Source organism: Narcine bancroftii, chromosome 12 (assembly GCF_036971445.1).
Source record: "Narcine bancroftii isolate sNarBan1 chromosome 12, sNarBan1.hap1, whole genome shotgun sequence".
Taxonomy (NCBI): domain Eukaryota; kingdom Metazoa; phylum Chordata; class Chondrichthyes; order Torpediniformes; family Narcinidae; genus Narcine; species Narcine bancroftii.
The window spans coordinates 61,891,117-61,904,158 of NC_091480.1; the positions used below are offsets into that span (position 1 = coordinate 61,891,117).

The following is a 13,042-nucleotide window of genomic DNA, read 5'->3' on the forward strand; positions in this document are numbered from 1 at the left end:
CAATGGGGGAGTGCGGACTGTTGGAGTGGTAATAAAGGACGGAGTTTATTCGGATCTTAAGTCAATTTTGATTATAAACTCATCGACTTAAAGCATTTAACTTCCCACACAACTTAACTTGTTCCATCGCATTGTTTTTTACAAGTATATAATTTTAATTGAAAGTGGAAATGAGTCAAATGTAAGAAGGGCGGGTTTTGTTGGCTCCTTCATGGGGGGGTGGGGTCCCATGTGAGTGACGTCATATTCAACAAATAACAAGCTAGGGTTCTCCGCCGAGCGTTTAAATGACATGTCTTACATCCAATCAACATCAGGAGAGGGGAGCGATCTGCCCAATGGTGAGAGGTGGAGCGGGTGTAGGCGCGCGATGCTGTCGCACGTACATTCGCTCGTTAGAGGTGGTCGAGGTGAGGTTGGTGCCGCGAGGCGGGGGATTTTGTTTCAAGAGGGAAAGGGATGGAGGAGTGGAAATGTGGGAAAGAGAGCGGAGGAGCAAAGAGAGAATGAGGAAATAGGGCGAGATGTGGGGAGGTGAGGGAGAGGGGTAAGAGTTACGAGGGGGAGGGGGGTGAAGGGTAAGGGCAGGAGGAGGGTTGTGGAGGTGAGGGTCAAGTGGAGGTGAGGGTCAAGGGGAGGTGGAGGGTGAGGGTCCAGGGGAGGTGGAGGTGAGGGTCCAGGGAGGTGGAGGTGAGGGTCCAGGGGAGGTGGAGGGGTGAGGGTCCAGGGGAGGTGGAGGTGGGGGTCCAGGGGTGGAGGTGGGGGTCCAGGGAGGTGGAGGTGGGGGTCCAGGTGGAGGTGGGGGTCCAGGGGAGGTGGGGGTCCAGGGGAGGTGGAGGTGGGGGTCCAGGGGAGGTGGAGGTGGGGGTCCAGGGGAGGTGGAGGTGGGGGTCCAGGGGAGGTGGAGGTGAGGGTCCAGGGGAGGGTGGAGGTGAGGGTCCAGGGGAGGTGGAGGTGAGGGTCCAGGGGAGGTGGAGGTGAGGGTCCAGGGGAGGTGGAGGTGAGGGTCCAGGGGAGGTGGAGGTGAGGGTCCAGGGGAGGTGGAGGTGGGGGGTCCAGGGGTGGAGGTGGGGGTCCAGGGAGGTGGGGGTCCAGGGGAGGTGGAGGTGGGGGTCCAGGGGAGGTGGAGATGAGGGTCCAGGGGAGGTGGAAGTGGGGGTCCGGGGAGGTGGCGGTGCCGGGGCCCGGGGAGGTGGCGGTGGGGGCCCCGCTCGGGGAGGTGGCGGGGGGCCCGGGGGAAGGTGGTCGAGTGGAGGGGCCGCCCGGGGGAGGTGGCGGTGGGGGGCCCGGGGGAGGTGGCGGTGGGGCCCGGGAGGTGGCGGTGGGCCCGGCCGCCGGGGAGATGGTGGCGGTGGGGGGCCCGGGGGAGGTGGCGGTGGGGGCCCCGGGGGAGGTGGCGGTGGGGCCCGGGGGAGGTGGCGGTGGGGGCCCGGGGGAGGTGGCGGTGGGGGCCCCCGGGGAGGTGGGGGCCCGGGGGCGGTGCGGGGGGCGGTGGCGGGTGGGGGCCCCGGGGGCGGTGGCGGCACCGGTGGGCGGTGGGGGCCCGGGGGCGGTGGCGGCCCGGGGGCGGTGGCGGAGGGTGAGTGGTCGCAGGAGGTGGGGGCTCAGGGGCGGTGGCGGAGGGTGAGTGGTCGCAGGAGGTGGGGGGCTCAGGGGCGGTGGCGGAGGGTGAGTGGTCGCAGGAGGTGGGGGCTCAGGGGCCGTGGCGGAGGGTGAGTGGTCGCAGGAGGTGGGGCTCAGGGGCGGTGGCGGAGGGTGAGTGGTCGCAGGAGGTGGGGCTTCAGGGGCGGAGGGTGAGTGGTCGCAGGTGGTGGGGGCTCAGGGGCGGAGGGTGAGTGGTCGCAGGTGGTGGGGGCTCGGGGCGGAAGGTGAGTGGTCGCAGGTGGTGGGGGTCCAGGGGTGGAGGGTGAGTGTTCGCAGGAGATGGGGTTCAGGGGCGGTGGCGGAGGGTGAGTGGTAGGGGGTGAGGGGAGGTTGGGGGGGGGTGAGGGGAAGTTGGGGGGGTGAGGGGAAGTTGGGGGGGGTGAGGGGAAGTTGGGGGGGGGGTGAGGGGAAGTTGGTGGGGGGTGAGGGGAAGTTGGGGGGGTGAGGGGAAATTGGGGGGGGTGAGGGGAAGTTGGTTGTTGGTTCTGTGCCGGCGGAGGCTGGAATGTCTGGGGATTTGATGGTAACGTGTGGAGGGAGTCAAAATGGCCGTGCAGCTGGCAGGTAGATGGGAGTCAGGGACAATGGTGTTTGATGTCATTAGTACTCTGTGGTTAGTAATGATTATTTAAGGTGGTTTGTGAACCCTGTTGTCATGGTGTTTAATCCACTGAGTTTATTCAGCAGATTAGTTTTTGTTTAATCTGCAATCTTTTCTATCCCAAGTTTGTCCAGCTCTTATCTTGTAACTCATTCTCTCCAATCCATGCAGCATCCTGGTAAATCTCCTTTGTTGCCTTTCCAAAACCTTAATGTCCTTCCTGTAATGGAATAACCAGAATTGCATTTGGTATTCCAAGTTTTCTAACCAACGTTTTACACCAACGTTTTACGTGGATATAAGATTATTATTATTAAACTCATTGTACCAGCAAGTGTAGAACAGCACAGTGCTGGCCCCTTCAGCCCATGATGTTGTGCCAACCCATGTAAACCTACCTCATGTCAAACTAATCGTTCTCCCTAACAGTAAAAAAACCCTCCATTTTTCTCACATCCATGTTTCTTGTCTAAGTATCTTTTAAATGTCCCAATTGTACTCCCTCTCCTCCACCACCTCTGGCAATCCATAGTGGGCACCCACTACAATTTGTTATTCTTAAAAAAAAATTACCTGTCAGCTCAGCTAAATATTCCTCCACTCACCTTAAACAGATTTTGTTTGCTGTTGATATGCTTTATGTTGGCTTTACTGCTCCATCTATGGTCACTTTCAAGGATCTTTGGGCCTGAGCCTCCAGATCCCACTGTACATCAATGCTGTTAAGGATTCTGCTGGGTGGCACAGTTATCATAGTGGTTACCTCAAGACTATAACAGCTCGGTGACCTAGATTTGAATCCAGCATTGGCTGTAAGAAGTTTGTACGTTCTCCCCATGTCTGGGTTTTCCCCAGGTGTTCCAAAATGTATGGGGTTGTAGGTTAATTGAGTGTAGTTGGGCAGCACAGGTTGCAATGGCTGAAATTGGCTTCTACTGTGTTGTAATTTTGAAAAATTCCATACGTTCACTTTTATTTGACCTCCCAAAGTCTCTCATCTCCCACTTGCCCGGATTAAACTCCATCCGCCATTTCTCTGCCCATATCTGTCACTGATCTGTATCCTGTTGTACCCTTTAACAGCGCTGTATGCACGCCAGAGAAAAGAACCCACGTATGTCCAACTTCTCCTTGCAACTCTTCCCTCTTTTCCCCCCTCCCCCCCCCCCCCAACCTAATCTGTACAGCATCATGATAAATATCTTCTGTACAAAGCCTCTACATCTTTCCTGGAATGGGGTGATCAGAGTTCCAAGTGCTTCCAAATCATTCTTATGTATACCCTAATCAATATGAGGGAAAGAAAAACATGCACTGACTCCCATTACCTCCACTGAGCAGCCAGTTGTACTTTGCAGGGGTCAAGATTGGGCCGAGTGAGGTGCCAAGGGTCATGAATAGGATCCGGATTCACGTGCTGCCTTCCTCCCGGGGACGCCTGACCCCGATACCCAAAGTGCAGGAGACACTGGCCTGCTCCTTTACCCACCGGCCTTGCTCTCAGGCCCGCCTGGAAGGTCAGGAATTCTGCCTCAAGCACATCCTCGAGGACAAGAGCGCACCCTTCAAGCAGTGCAGCTATATATCATCAAAAAACAACAGGAGGTGCCCGAACGCAGCCCCCAAACCGGAGAAGAAGGACGGGTAGGTGGTGAGCATGGGCTTGGACCTAGCAACAGGGAAGAAACTGATGTGTTTCTCAGTCAGGATGGTGTAGGACACAAAGAAGAATCAGAAAGGGAGATGTTTTTCCAAGTTTATTGTCAAGTACCAAGGAGCAGTGGGAACCTTTGACTTGTAAGAGACCAGCAGCACATTCAACATGTAGTACAGCAACAAAAACAGAGTACAAGAACTCACTGTCAGACAGAGCATGGGTAACATTATGACACTAGTGTGGGTTTCAGTCAGCTGCACATAGAGGGGAGGGGGTGTGATGAGGTGTAGATTGAGTCGATGGATGAAGTGCCGATGGAGGGGAGTCACTCCAACCTGCTCTGGAAGCCATGGTGTTGATGAGCGGGAGAATTGTTTGTTTTGCCCTGGGGGTGGACTCAGCCACGGATTCAGGCCTGGAAGCTGGAGGAATCTTCCTGGATCACAGAGCAGTGAAAGGGGTCAGGAGGTCTGGGGTTGCATCGTCTTTTTTTTTTAATATAGGTGTCTAACCTTTTATCTGGGATTGTTGGGACTGGACTCCTTCCATTGTTCGGAATCTTTCGGATTTTGGAATCATTTTGATTTTTGTCCCTTTAAGCTTGCCCGGGTTGTGCTGCCACCCCTCTTTCTCTCCCCCCCCCCCCCCCCCGCGCACGGGTCATGGTCCCCTGCACTGGCACTGCTGCGGCAGTGTCTTCCACTTTGGGGGTTATGGGTAGAGATGATGCCGCCTCCACTGAGCCAACTGAAAGTGCTGTGATGCAGGATGGGCATCAGTATAGGCGATATTCAGATGTGCTTATAAAGTAGTGGAATGCAACGGGAGTTGAGCAAGGGAGGGTTGCGTCGGGTCACGTTTGATGCCAAACTCCATCTCTGATGAGCAGATGTCATCTATAGAATAAAAGTGCCAGTTTTTGGAATTCCAGATAAATGTTTGGGCACCTGTGTTTTATTTATATATTTTCAGTTTCCAGTAATCAATCAGAAATTACAGTTATCAATTATATACAAAATTCGGCATTGAATCTGAAGTCATTTTTCCCCCCTCAACAGACCACAGTTATGCACAGCATTCAAGACACCCACAATAAAGAAAGGGATTTGTCACGGCCCGACAGCCGGCACCTTGGCTGGTACATTTTCCTTGACTTTACTTGGTTAGGTTGGAATGGACCGCCCTGCCCCTCCCTCAGTAGAAGGATAGACGGGGGAGGCAGGCCAGTGAGATATGCAGATTCACACTAGAACTGTGTTCCTATAAAATTTAAAATATGGTTGCCAAATTTTTAGAAAAATGTTATATTTTCTTTAAGTCGTAGGTAATTTTCTCCAGAGGAACACAGCTTTGCATTTCCGTATCCAGTACACAATGTCTAAGTGAGGGCCACCCAGAAGGGTCTCACCTTGGTACGTGTCCAGGTTGCATGCACAAAGGTTCCTGTCACAATGACACATCTGAAACATTGGTCTGAAATTTCTGGTTTAGCCTTATGCAATTTTTGCAGTGTCAAATATAGCCGATGGAAAAAGTTGTACTTCCCCCAACCTATACCTTGCATTAATAATTGCGGTCATGCTGTTCTAACATAGTTCTGACCAGGACCGCTTGTCAATCGTTTTCCTCAGTATGACTCCCTCCTTTGCCTTGATTTGTGAAGGTCTGGTTTAGGGTCTTCTGCATGGAGTAAGAAATAAATCGCCGAGATGAAGTTCCGTGTGTTCTTTTGAATCAGGGTTTCTATGTCATGGATATAGATGAGGTCATGGATGAGCATAATTTGTCCCTCATAAAAGATCTTGTCTGAAGGTTGCAGAGGAACATTTTATTTGACAAGTCTTATTTATTTCTGAGTTGCGCAAATTATAATAATTGCCTCTGCTCATAACAGTCCTCGATATACCTGAACCCACCCCCTTTTGGCACCAGGATCTTGTTGTTCACTGTCAATGTGACTAATCTATTTGGAGTCGGGTGTTTTTGGGGACAGCCCCACTTTAGACCCTACATATTGATTAATTTTGTTCCATATAAAAATTGTTTTAATATGGGGCTTTTTTTTAAACCAGATAAGTGTCCCACTTGTAAATAAGGTCTGCTACCTTTTCACCCTCTGTATTCAGACCAATTTGAGGGCTTGCATAATCTTTAACCTCTGGTCCTTCGACCCTGCAGAGTGGCCTTCTGCGCTGAGCACACACGGAGGAATGCCCTGGCTGTACGGGTCCCGTCGAAGAAACCCAGTGCTGCACCCTCGCCCGAGGCCTTGCTTGTCCAGCTCAGCAACTACCTGAAGGGAGATGTGGCCTTGCAAGGACTGGAGAGCAACCAGAGTGAGGCGAGCAGGATCCTGGGTACGGTCGCAATTTCCAAGTCCTGGGGTTGCCTGGTGTGGACACTGAGAGTAGGCTGAGGGAGAGGCAGCAGATATGAGGGTGTCTGGAAATGGCAGCTATGCAATCATCTCTCTCAAACAGAACAATGCGCCAGCCAGGCTCGTGGGGAAGGGTCTTTGGGGTGGAGGGATGGGGGTGATGGATGAGTGGCGGCAGCACTAAGAGTCCACATGTCTGTCCACCAGCAGATAATGACAGCTGGAGTGAGGGGGAGCCCGAAGCCGTGCTCGTGGACCAGACCTGGAGGGGTGACCCCGACAGTGAAGCAGACAGCATTGACAGTGACCAGGAGGATCCCCTGAAGTGAGTGAGTGATGCCTGGGTGGTGAGGCTTGGTGACCACCTCTACTCAACCCCCACCCCTGGCCCTCCTTTCCACCCCACCCCCCAAACCAATTGTCAAGGCCCTCCCTTCTCTTCTCTGCCCCCCCCAACATCCCCGACTTTCCTTACCATCTGCCCGTCTCTGACCCTCACCACCCCCCGACGTCTCTGAGCCTGCCCCCTGCACACTCCCTCTCTGACCTCTGACCCCTCCGTCTCACCACAGGCACGCGGGGGTGTTTACAGCAGAGGAGGTGGCACTGCTCATGCGTGAGAAGCTGATCCGTCTCCAGTCACTCTACATCGATCAGTTCAAGCGGCTGCAGCACTTGCTGAAGGAGAAGAGACGTCACTACCTGCATGCTAGCAGGCCCCAAGCCCAGGGGGCTGGTGAGTCCAGAGGGAGCACAAAGATGCTGAGAGAAGGGCCACATTGCTGGTTTATGAGTCGAGCTCAGAGGGGGAGAGAGGAGAATGTTTTCCAGGAGGGACTGGCCTCCTGTGGTACCTGGGAGATGGTGGGGGGAGAAGAGGGGAAGGGAGGGGTGGTTCTGGCGGAGACTGAAGGTCTGACATGAACAGTTTTCAATGTCACATTGTAAATGGCTTGGGCAGGATGACGTGGGTGGGGGTGCAGATAGTGAAACTGCACAGATTCTCACTGTTGGCATCTGTCTCCCTGAGACCTTGTGTGTTTTTCTCCCGACCCTGGGTACTGTGGTTCCCTCCTCTTGTCTGATGACTGTGCAGGGTCACTGAACTATCCCAGGTGTTTGTGGGAGTGGAAGGGGATCATGCTTGACCAATGAGGAACTAATTACCTGGTGCTTCTGTTCCCCACCCCCCTTATTTGCGGAAGGGGGCAGCCTCATGCTCAGCTCAGAGGCCGCTGCCTCTCCCAGGGAACGTGTGGATATGCAGGAGCTGCAAGCCCTGCGCCGATACCGGAAGCGTTATGGGGCTGAGGCAGTGCTACAGCGGCAGCTGAAGGAGCGGCGGGCATTGGCCAGCGAGGGGAATCTGCAGCAGGTTAGTGTGTCTATGGGGTGGTCCAGGGATGGTTCGTGCTCATCGCTGATCTATGTTCTCTCCTCTGTCAGGCACATCCATCGTCCCGCACGGTGCAGCGGTGTGGTGTGGTGACTGATGGAGTCCGCTGCTCTGCTCCCTCCCTCCCACTCAGCAGGCACTGCCTCAGTCGTATCCTTCCGCTGCTACCCGTGGCTAATCTGGGGGCAGCAGCATCTCAGGAGGGGGTGGGGGGGGTAAGAAGGCAGTCCAGGGTGAGGGCATTTGAGGTGGGGTGCTAGTTAGGGCAGGGAGAGGGCCCAGGAGGGGGGGGGGGAAAGGGGCCAGTACGGAGAGGGCCCCAGAGTGGGGGGGGGGGGGTTGGAGGGGATAGGACCCGGTGGGTGGGGGCGGTGGGGGGTCAGGGCCCGATGGCCTCGTAGGAAGTAATGTAGTGGGCCCTGCAAATGGTGTTGCTGGGGCCAGCGTTACTGCTGACCGTGGGCACATCCTGGGACAGGGAAGCCTGGCATAGGCTAAGCTTGGTATCACAGGAGTGATCACTCCCTTCCTCCCTGGCCTGTTCTCCCTTGACTTGTGCTCAGACATTTGCCAGGACCCCAGCCAGGTGTTGTTCAGGAGGTGCCCAGGAGTGAAGGAGGTACCCTGCACCAAGCCAGTGTCTCTGAGCCTGGGTGAAGAACCCTGTTGCCCTCTCCACCTCCAGGTGCTTCCCCAGATGTACCAACCTGAACCCGTCTGCTGTGTCTCTGAGCAGCTCGAGAGTGCACCTGTCGAGATGTATCTAAGTGCTGCTGAGCTCCAGCCCTCTGAGGTCTTGCCACTGGAGTTTAGTGAGGTGAGGCATTGAGTGCTCGTGGGGGGTTAGAACTGTTAGGTTGAGCTTGTTCATAACCATCTTTAAACTTAAGTGTCCCCATTCCCAAAATATTTTCCCACTGATGCTCTGATCACCTGACCAGGTTCATTTGCCCAATACATGGTCTAGTATGGCCCCCTTCCAGGTTGAATGATTTGCACCTTCAAGAAACTTGATGCATTTAACAAATTCTGTCCTATCTCGGCCTCTGGTACTGAGAACATACCAGACAATTTGGGGAAATTTAAAGTCTCCCACTACGAAAACACTGTTACCTTTGCAGCATTCCGTAATCTGTCTACCTGTCTGTTCCTCCACTTCCCAGTGGCCGTTGGGAAGCCTATTGTATAGTCCTATCACAGTAATTGCACCTGTTTTATTTCTAATGTTTACATACTCTGCCTGAGTAGTGGAAGCCAATGTGAGGCCCTCCCTGAGTGAAGCAGTGACACTTTCCCTGATTAGCAATGCCACACCTCCACCTCTTTTACCTCCTTCTCTAGCCTGTCCAAGTCAACGAAGCCCAGGAACATGGAGTTGCCAATCCTCCCCCTGGTGCAACCATATCCCAAACAGCCACAACATCATAATTCTGATATAGGGAGGGAAGTAGGGGACCAGAGGGGGTTACAGAGTCAGGGAGAGGTGTGGGGGACTGGAGGGAGTAAAGGAGATGGGGATGGGTGTAGGGACTGGAGGAGCTGACAGGGAGGGGTGTAAGAATTGGAGGGGTTTTTTGTGGACTGTAACAGCTGTTATTTGCTATTGCTATTGCTGGAGAGAGAGGGGTGACCAAGGAGATGTGTTCTTTTCTGGGGGGGAAGTGACAAGCAGTCAGTGAGTGAGTCCTTTCTCACCACAAAGGTGTGGGGCCCAGAATGTGGTTGGAGACTTGGTGTACCAAGTCTGAAGGGTGTGCTAGCTGAATGAGCAGACAATGGGTTCCTGTGGAGTGTGGCTTGGTAGAGTGACAGAGGAGGGGGGCAGGCTGCATGGTGAGGCTTGTAGGATCCTGTGGAGTAGGATGGGGCAGATGTTATCGTGCCTGGATTTTGCGGGGGGTGGGGGGGGGATGAGTCTTGACATAAATAAATGGTGGTCTTTAACTATGGCAATGCCTGGCTCTGAATCAAGACCCACGGGCTTGCCGTGCCCAGGGGTTTCAAACAGAAAGCCAACATCAAGCTCTTCTCCCTGTGGTCTATTGGTTTGCTCACATTTGCAGCCAAAAAGCAGTTATTTTCATCAGGGAGTGACATGAGATGTGATGCTCTGTGGTTAGAGATGGGGAATGGGGTATAGAAATGGGGAACTGTGTAGGGACCAGAGTGGTTTACAGAGATGGTGAGGTGTGTAGGAACTGGAGGGAGGTACAGAGACAGGAACGGGTATGGGGACCAGAGGGTAAGGAGGACTATGGGGGTTAGAGAGACTGGGAAGGGAGCAGAGAGGGTTACAGGGAGGGTTGTAGGGGACCAGAGGGGGGAAGGTGGTTACAGAGACAGGGAGGGGTGTGGGGGTAATGGAGATGGGGAGGGTGTGTCCCTCTCTCTCACTCTGGTTGCCTCTCCTAGGACTGCCTAGACGTGGTTGGCGACAGTGTCCACTGTCCACCATCGCTGCTCTTCAATGCTACACTGGGCACTGGGGCCCAGTCAACAGACGAGTCAGACTTGGCTGATGGCACTGACCCAGCTGCTCCGGATGACTCGGGGGCAGTCACCCCTCCGCCTGACATGTGCTCCACCTCTCGACTGTCTCACCCTGTGGTGAGCTCCACACTCTTGGCTCGACCCCAATCAGATTCAGAATCATAGGCACACTCCTTCCTCTTGTCTGTGTGACCATCAGAGCACAGCTGAGCTCTGTCCCTGGGCTGGGTGATACTCCTGTCCAGTCCTGGATCACCATGGCTCTTGGGTGTCAGCAGCTTCCTGGGAGCTCGGGGTCACTGCTGGAACACACAGAAAGTCTGGCAGCTGCAGGGTTGTGGCAATGCAGGGAAGGACTCTCATTCATTGGTGGTGGGTGGCACCCAAATGTTTGTTTATGTATGTGATAATAAAGGAACCTTGAATCTTTTTGAAAATTTTATTTATTAAATCATGGTTAAACATACAATAATGGATACAACTTAGAAAAACAAAATACATACATGATATTTTTTATGTAATAAAACCCCTACAGCACCCTACTCTTACCCATCCCCAAAGAAAAGAGATCAAATAACAAAACTTGATCAATTATTTGCAATGGTTTGGAGTAATACCATCAATGCGTGGAAAGAAAATTAATAATCCAGCCCCATATGTTCCAAATACAGGCTCCAAGTTTTAACAAAAAAGGAATAATTATTACATAAATCATGTTATCTTTTCCACAGAATACAAGATCTCATTTTTAAATGCCATCACTGAATACTCAAATTAGTCTAATTTTTCCAGGTTATTGCCAAACATTTTCTAGCCACAGCTAAAGCCAATCTTTAAAAAAGCAATTTGAAATTTATTTAATTTTAACTCCAACTCAATTTCTTAATATAATCCAGCTGTTATAAGCCCAGAGGACCCATAAACCCAACAGCAATAGATATTCACCAAGACAAATGGTTACTTAAACAAAAGTTGCTTTTAATTATCTTTAAACATGAAAACAGAATCAAACTAACATCTCTATTGACTTAACTAATTTTTAAAAAAACTTTATTTGAAAAATTGTTAATAATACAAAATACAAACAATAACATTTTTATATGAAAGAAATAAGGAAACAAAAAATTACCAAAATTAAATCCCCACCCGCCCTCCCACTCCTTCAAGCAGATGGGCAGAAGTGTGGTCCTAATCCTCCCAGCCAGTTTTTATAAACAGCCATTTTTAAATATGTACATAAATATTTTATTTTTACTTCTAAGAACACTATTTGTTAATAATGGCGGCTAATATTAAAAAACCTAAGACCCAATTACAGAAAAAATTACTTTTTAAAAGTGCTGAAGAACTGAGGCCTACCTGTCCAGTTGGAACCACGGAGTCGTCGTCTGGAACTTCCAAGCCACAGAGAACTCCAGCTAGGTTAAGTATTATGCCGGTGCTGGTCTTGTCTCACAAGATGGCGCCAGCTTGTTGATGAAATTGGTAGATGTTGACCAGCGTGTTCGTGATGTCTGGTGCGTGGACGACCCGACTGAGAAGAGGCCTCGAGCCCGCGCTGCTGTCGGGGGAGCCAAGGACGTACAGGATGGCGTTGGAGACTGCCCCTGCACGGCCTCGGGTCCTCGATCTGCTGGAGCATGTGTGGACTGTGGGGGGGCCCAAACAGGCATCCCAATGTGGTCGGGGTGCCGCCGTTGGGTGTGCGGACCTGCACAGGTAAAGTCTCAATAGTGGAACAAGAAGACTTGCCTCTAATGGCCAGTTCACAGGAACAATTGGAGGAAGAGTTTGCAGAAGGTAGACCTCAAGATGTGGCACTGGAATCTGGACTGGACTCTCAGTCCTGGAAGGGATTGCTTATATGGATAACATATCTCAACAGATGACTCAAGTGACAACTAAAATTTCTAATATGTCTGAAGGTTTGTCCCAACTTAAGAGAGATGTTGTTAAATGCCTGACATCAGTGGATGTAGTACAAGAAAAATTTTTTTAAATTGAGACAGCTTTTTCTGAATGTAAAGAACAAGATGTGCGTAATAAGGATAAAATAGAGAAAGTGGAAGATTCGAATCCAGAAGAGAGGTTTATTGAAGAAGATTGATTCATTGGAAAATCAAAGTTGGAGAAATAATGTAAAAATTTGTGGGTCTTCCAGAAGACATTGAAGGAGCTGATCCAATAAAAAAAATTTAAGAACTGGATCCCCGAGATGCTGGATAAAGAGTTTTTTTCAGGATCCCCAAGATGCTGGGTAAAGAGTTTTCGGGAGGTTTAGTATTAGAGCGCTAAGGAGGAAACCGTTACCGGGACAACCACCACGAGCAGTTTTAATTCGGTGTCTGAATTATCAAGATAGAGAAATGATTCTACGGTTGGCAGTCCAGAAGGCAAGACAAAGTCAAGCTCCAATTATGATTCAGAATAATAGTTTTAATGCAGATTTGAGTCAAGAAATTATTAGGCGTTGACGGGAGTTTAATTCAGCTAAAGATGTGTTGTGGCGGAAAGGATATAAATTTGCTTTTTGATACCCTACTGTGATGAAGGTTTTTTATGGCAATTATCAGTCTCAATTTTTTGAGAATGATCATGATGAATTGGTTTTTGCTAATTCATTACCAGATTTACATGGCCAGGGAAGAGTTTCGCCGTCATCGCCTAAAAGAAGGGCCAATGGAAATGGAAAGAATGGGAAAGATGGAAAGAAGGAGGCTTTGACACACTGTCTTACTGGTGTTGAAGATCCAAACCAGTCATTGGGACTGGAGTCGGACTGAATATTTCTTTGACATTGAATTGTATTAGATATATTTCTGGCTGGGGGGAGGTGGATGGCACTGAACTCTTTGATAGTCATCTGCCACTGGTGGG

At 51.3% G+C, this 13,042-nt stretch overlaps 1 protein-coding gene across 3 annotated transcripts; it reads left to right on the forward strand.

The window, feature by feature from the left end:
- Positions 1-234: 234 nt before the first annotated feature.
- On the forward strand, positions 235-10,594 carry kansl2 (KAT8 regulatory NSL complex subunit 2). 3 transcript variants are annotated; one of them, XM_069906312.1, is made up of 9 exons: positions 235-341; positions 3,604-3,889; positions 6,081-6,259; positions 6,487-6,604; positions 6,852-7,015; positions 7,485-7,654; positions 7,726-7,825; positions 8,239-8,492; positions 10,088-10,594. In XM_069906312.1, the coding sequence occupies exons 1-9, from the start codon at positions 293-295 to the stop codon at positions 10,328-10,330; spliced, it is 1,563 nt and encodes a 520-aa protein (XP_069762413.1). In that variant the 5' UTR covers positions 235-292; the 3' UTR covers positions 10,331-10,594. The 3 variants fall into 3 exon arrangements, with proteins under 3 accessions (XP_069762413.1, XP_069762411.1, XP_069762412.1); XM_069906310.1 differs by having other exon boundaries at positions 305-410; XM_069906311.1 differs by having other exon boundaries at positions 305-410; positions 6,490-6,604.
- The last annotated feature ends 2,448 nt before the right edge of the window (positions 10,595-13,042 follow it).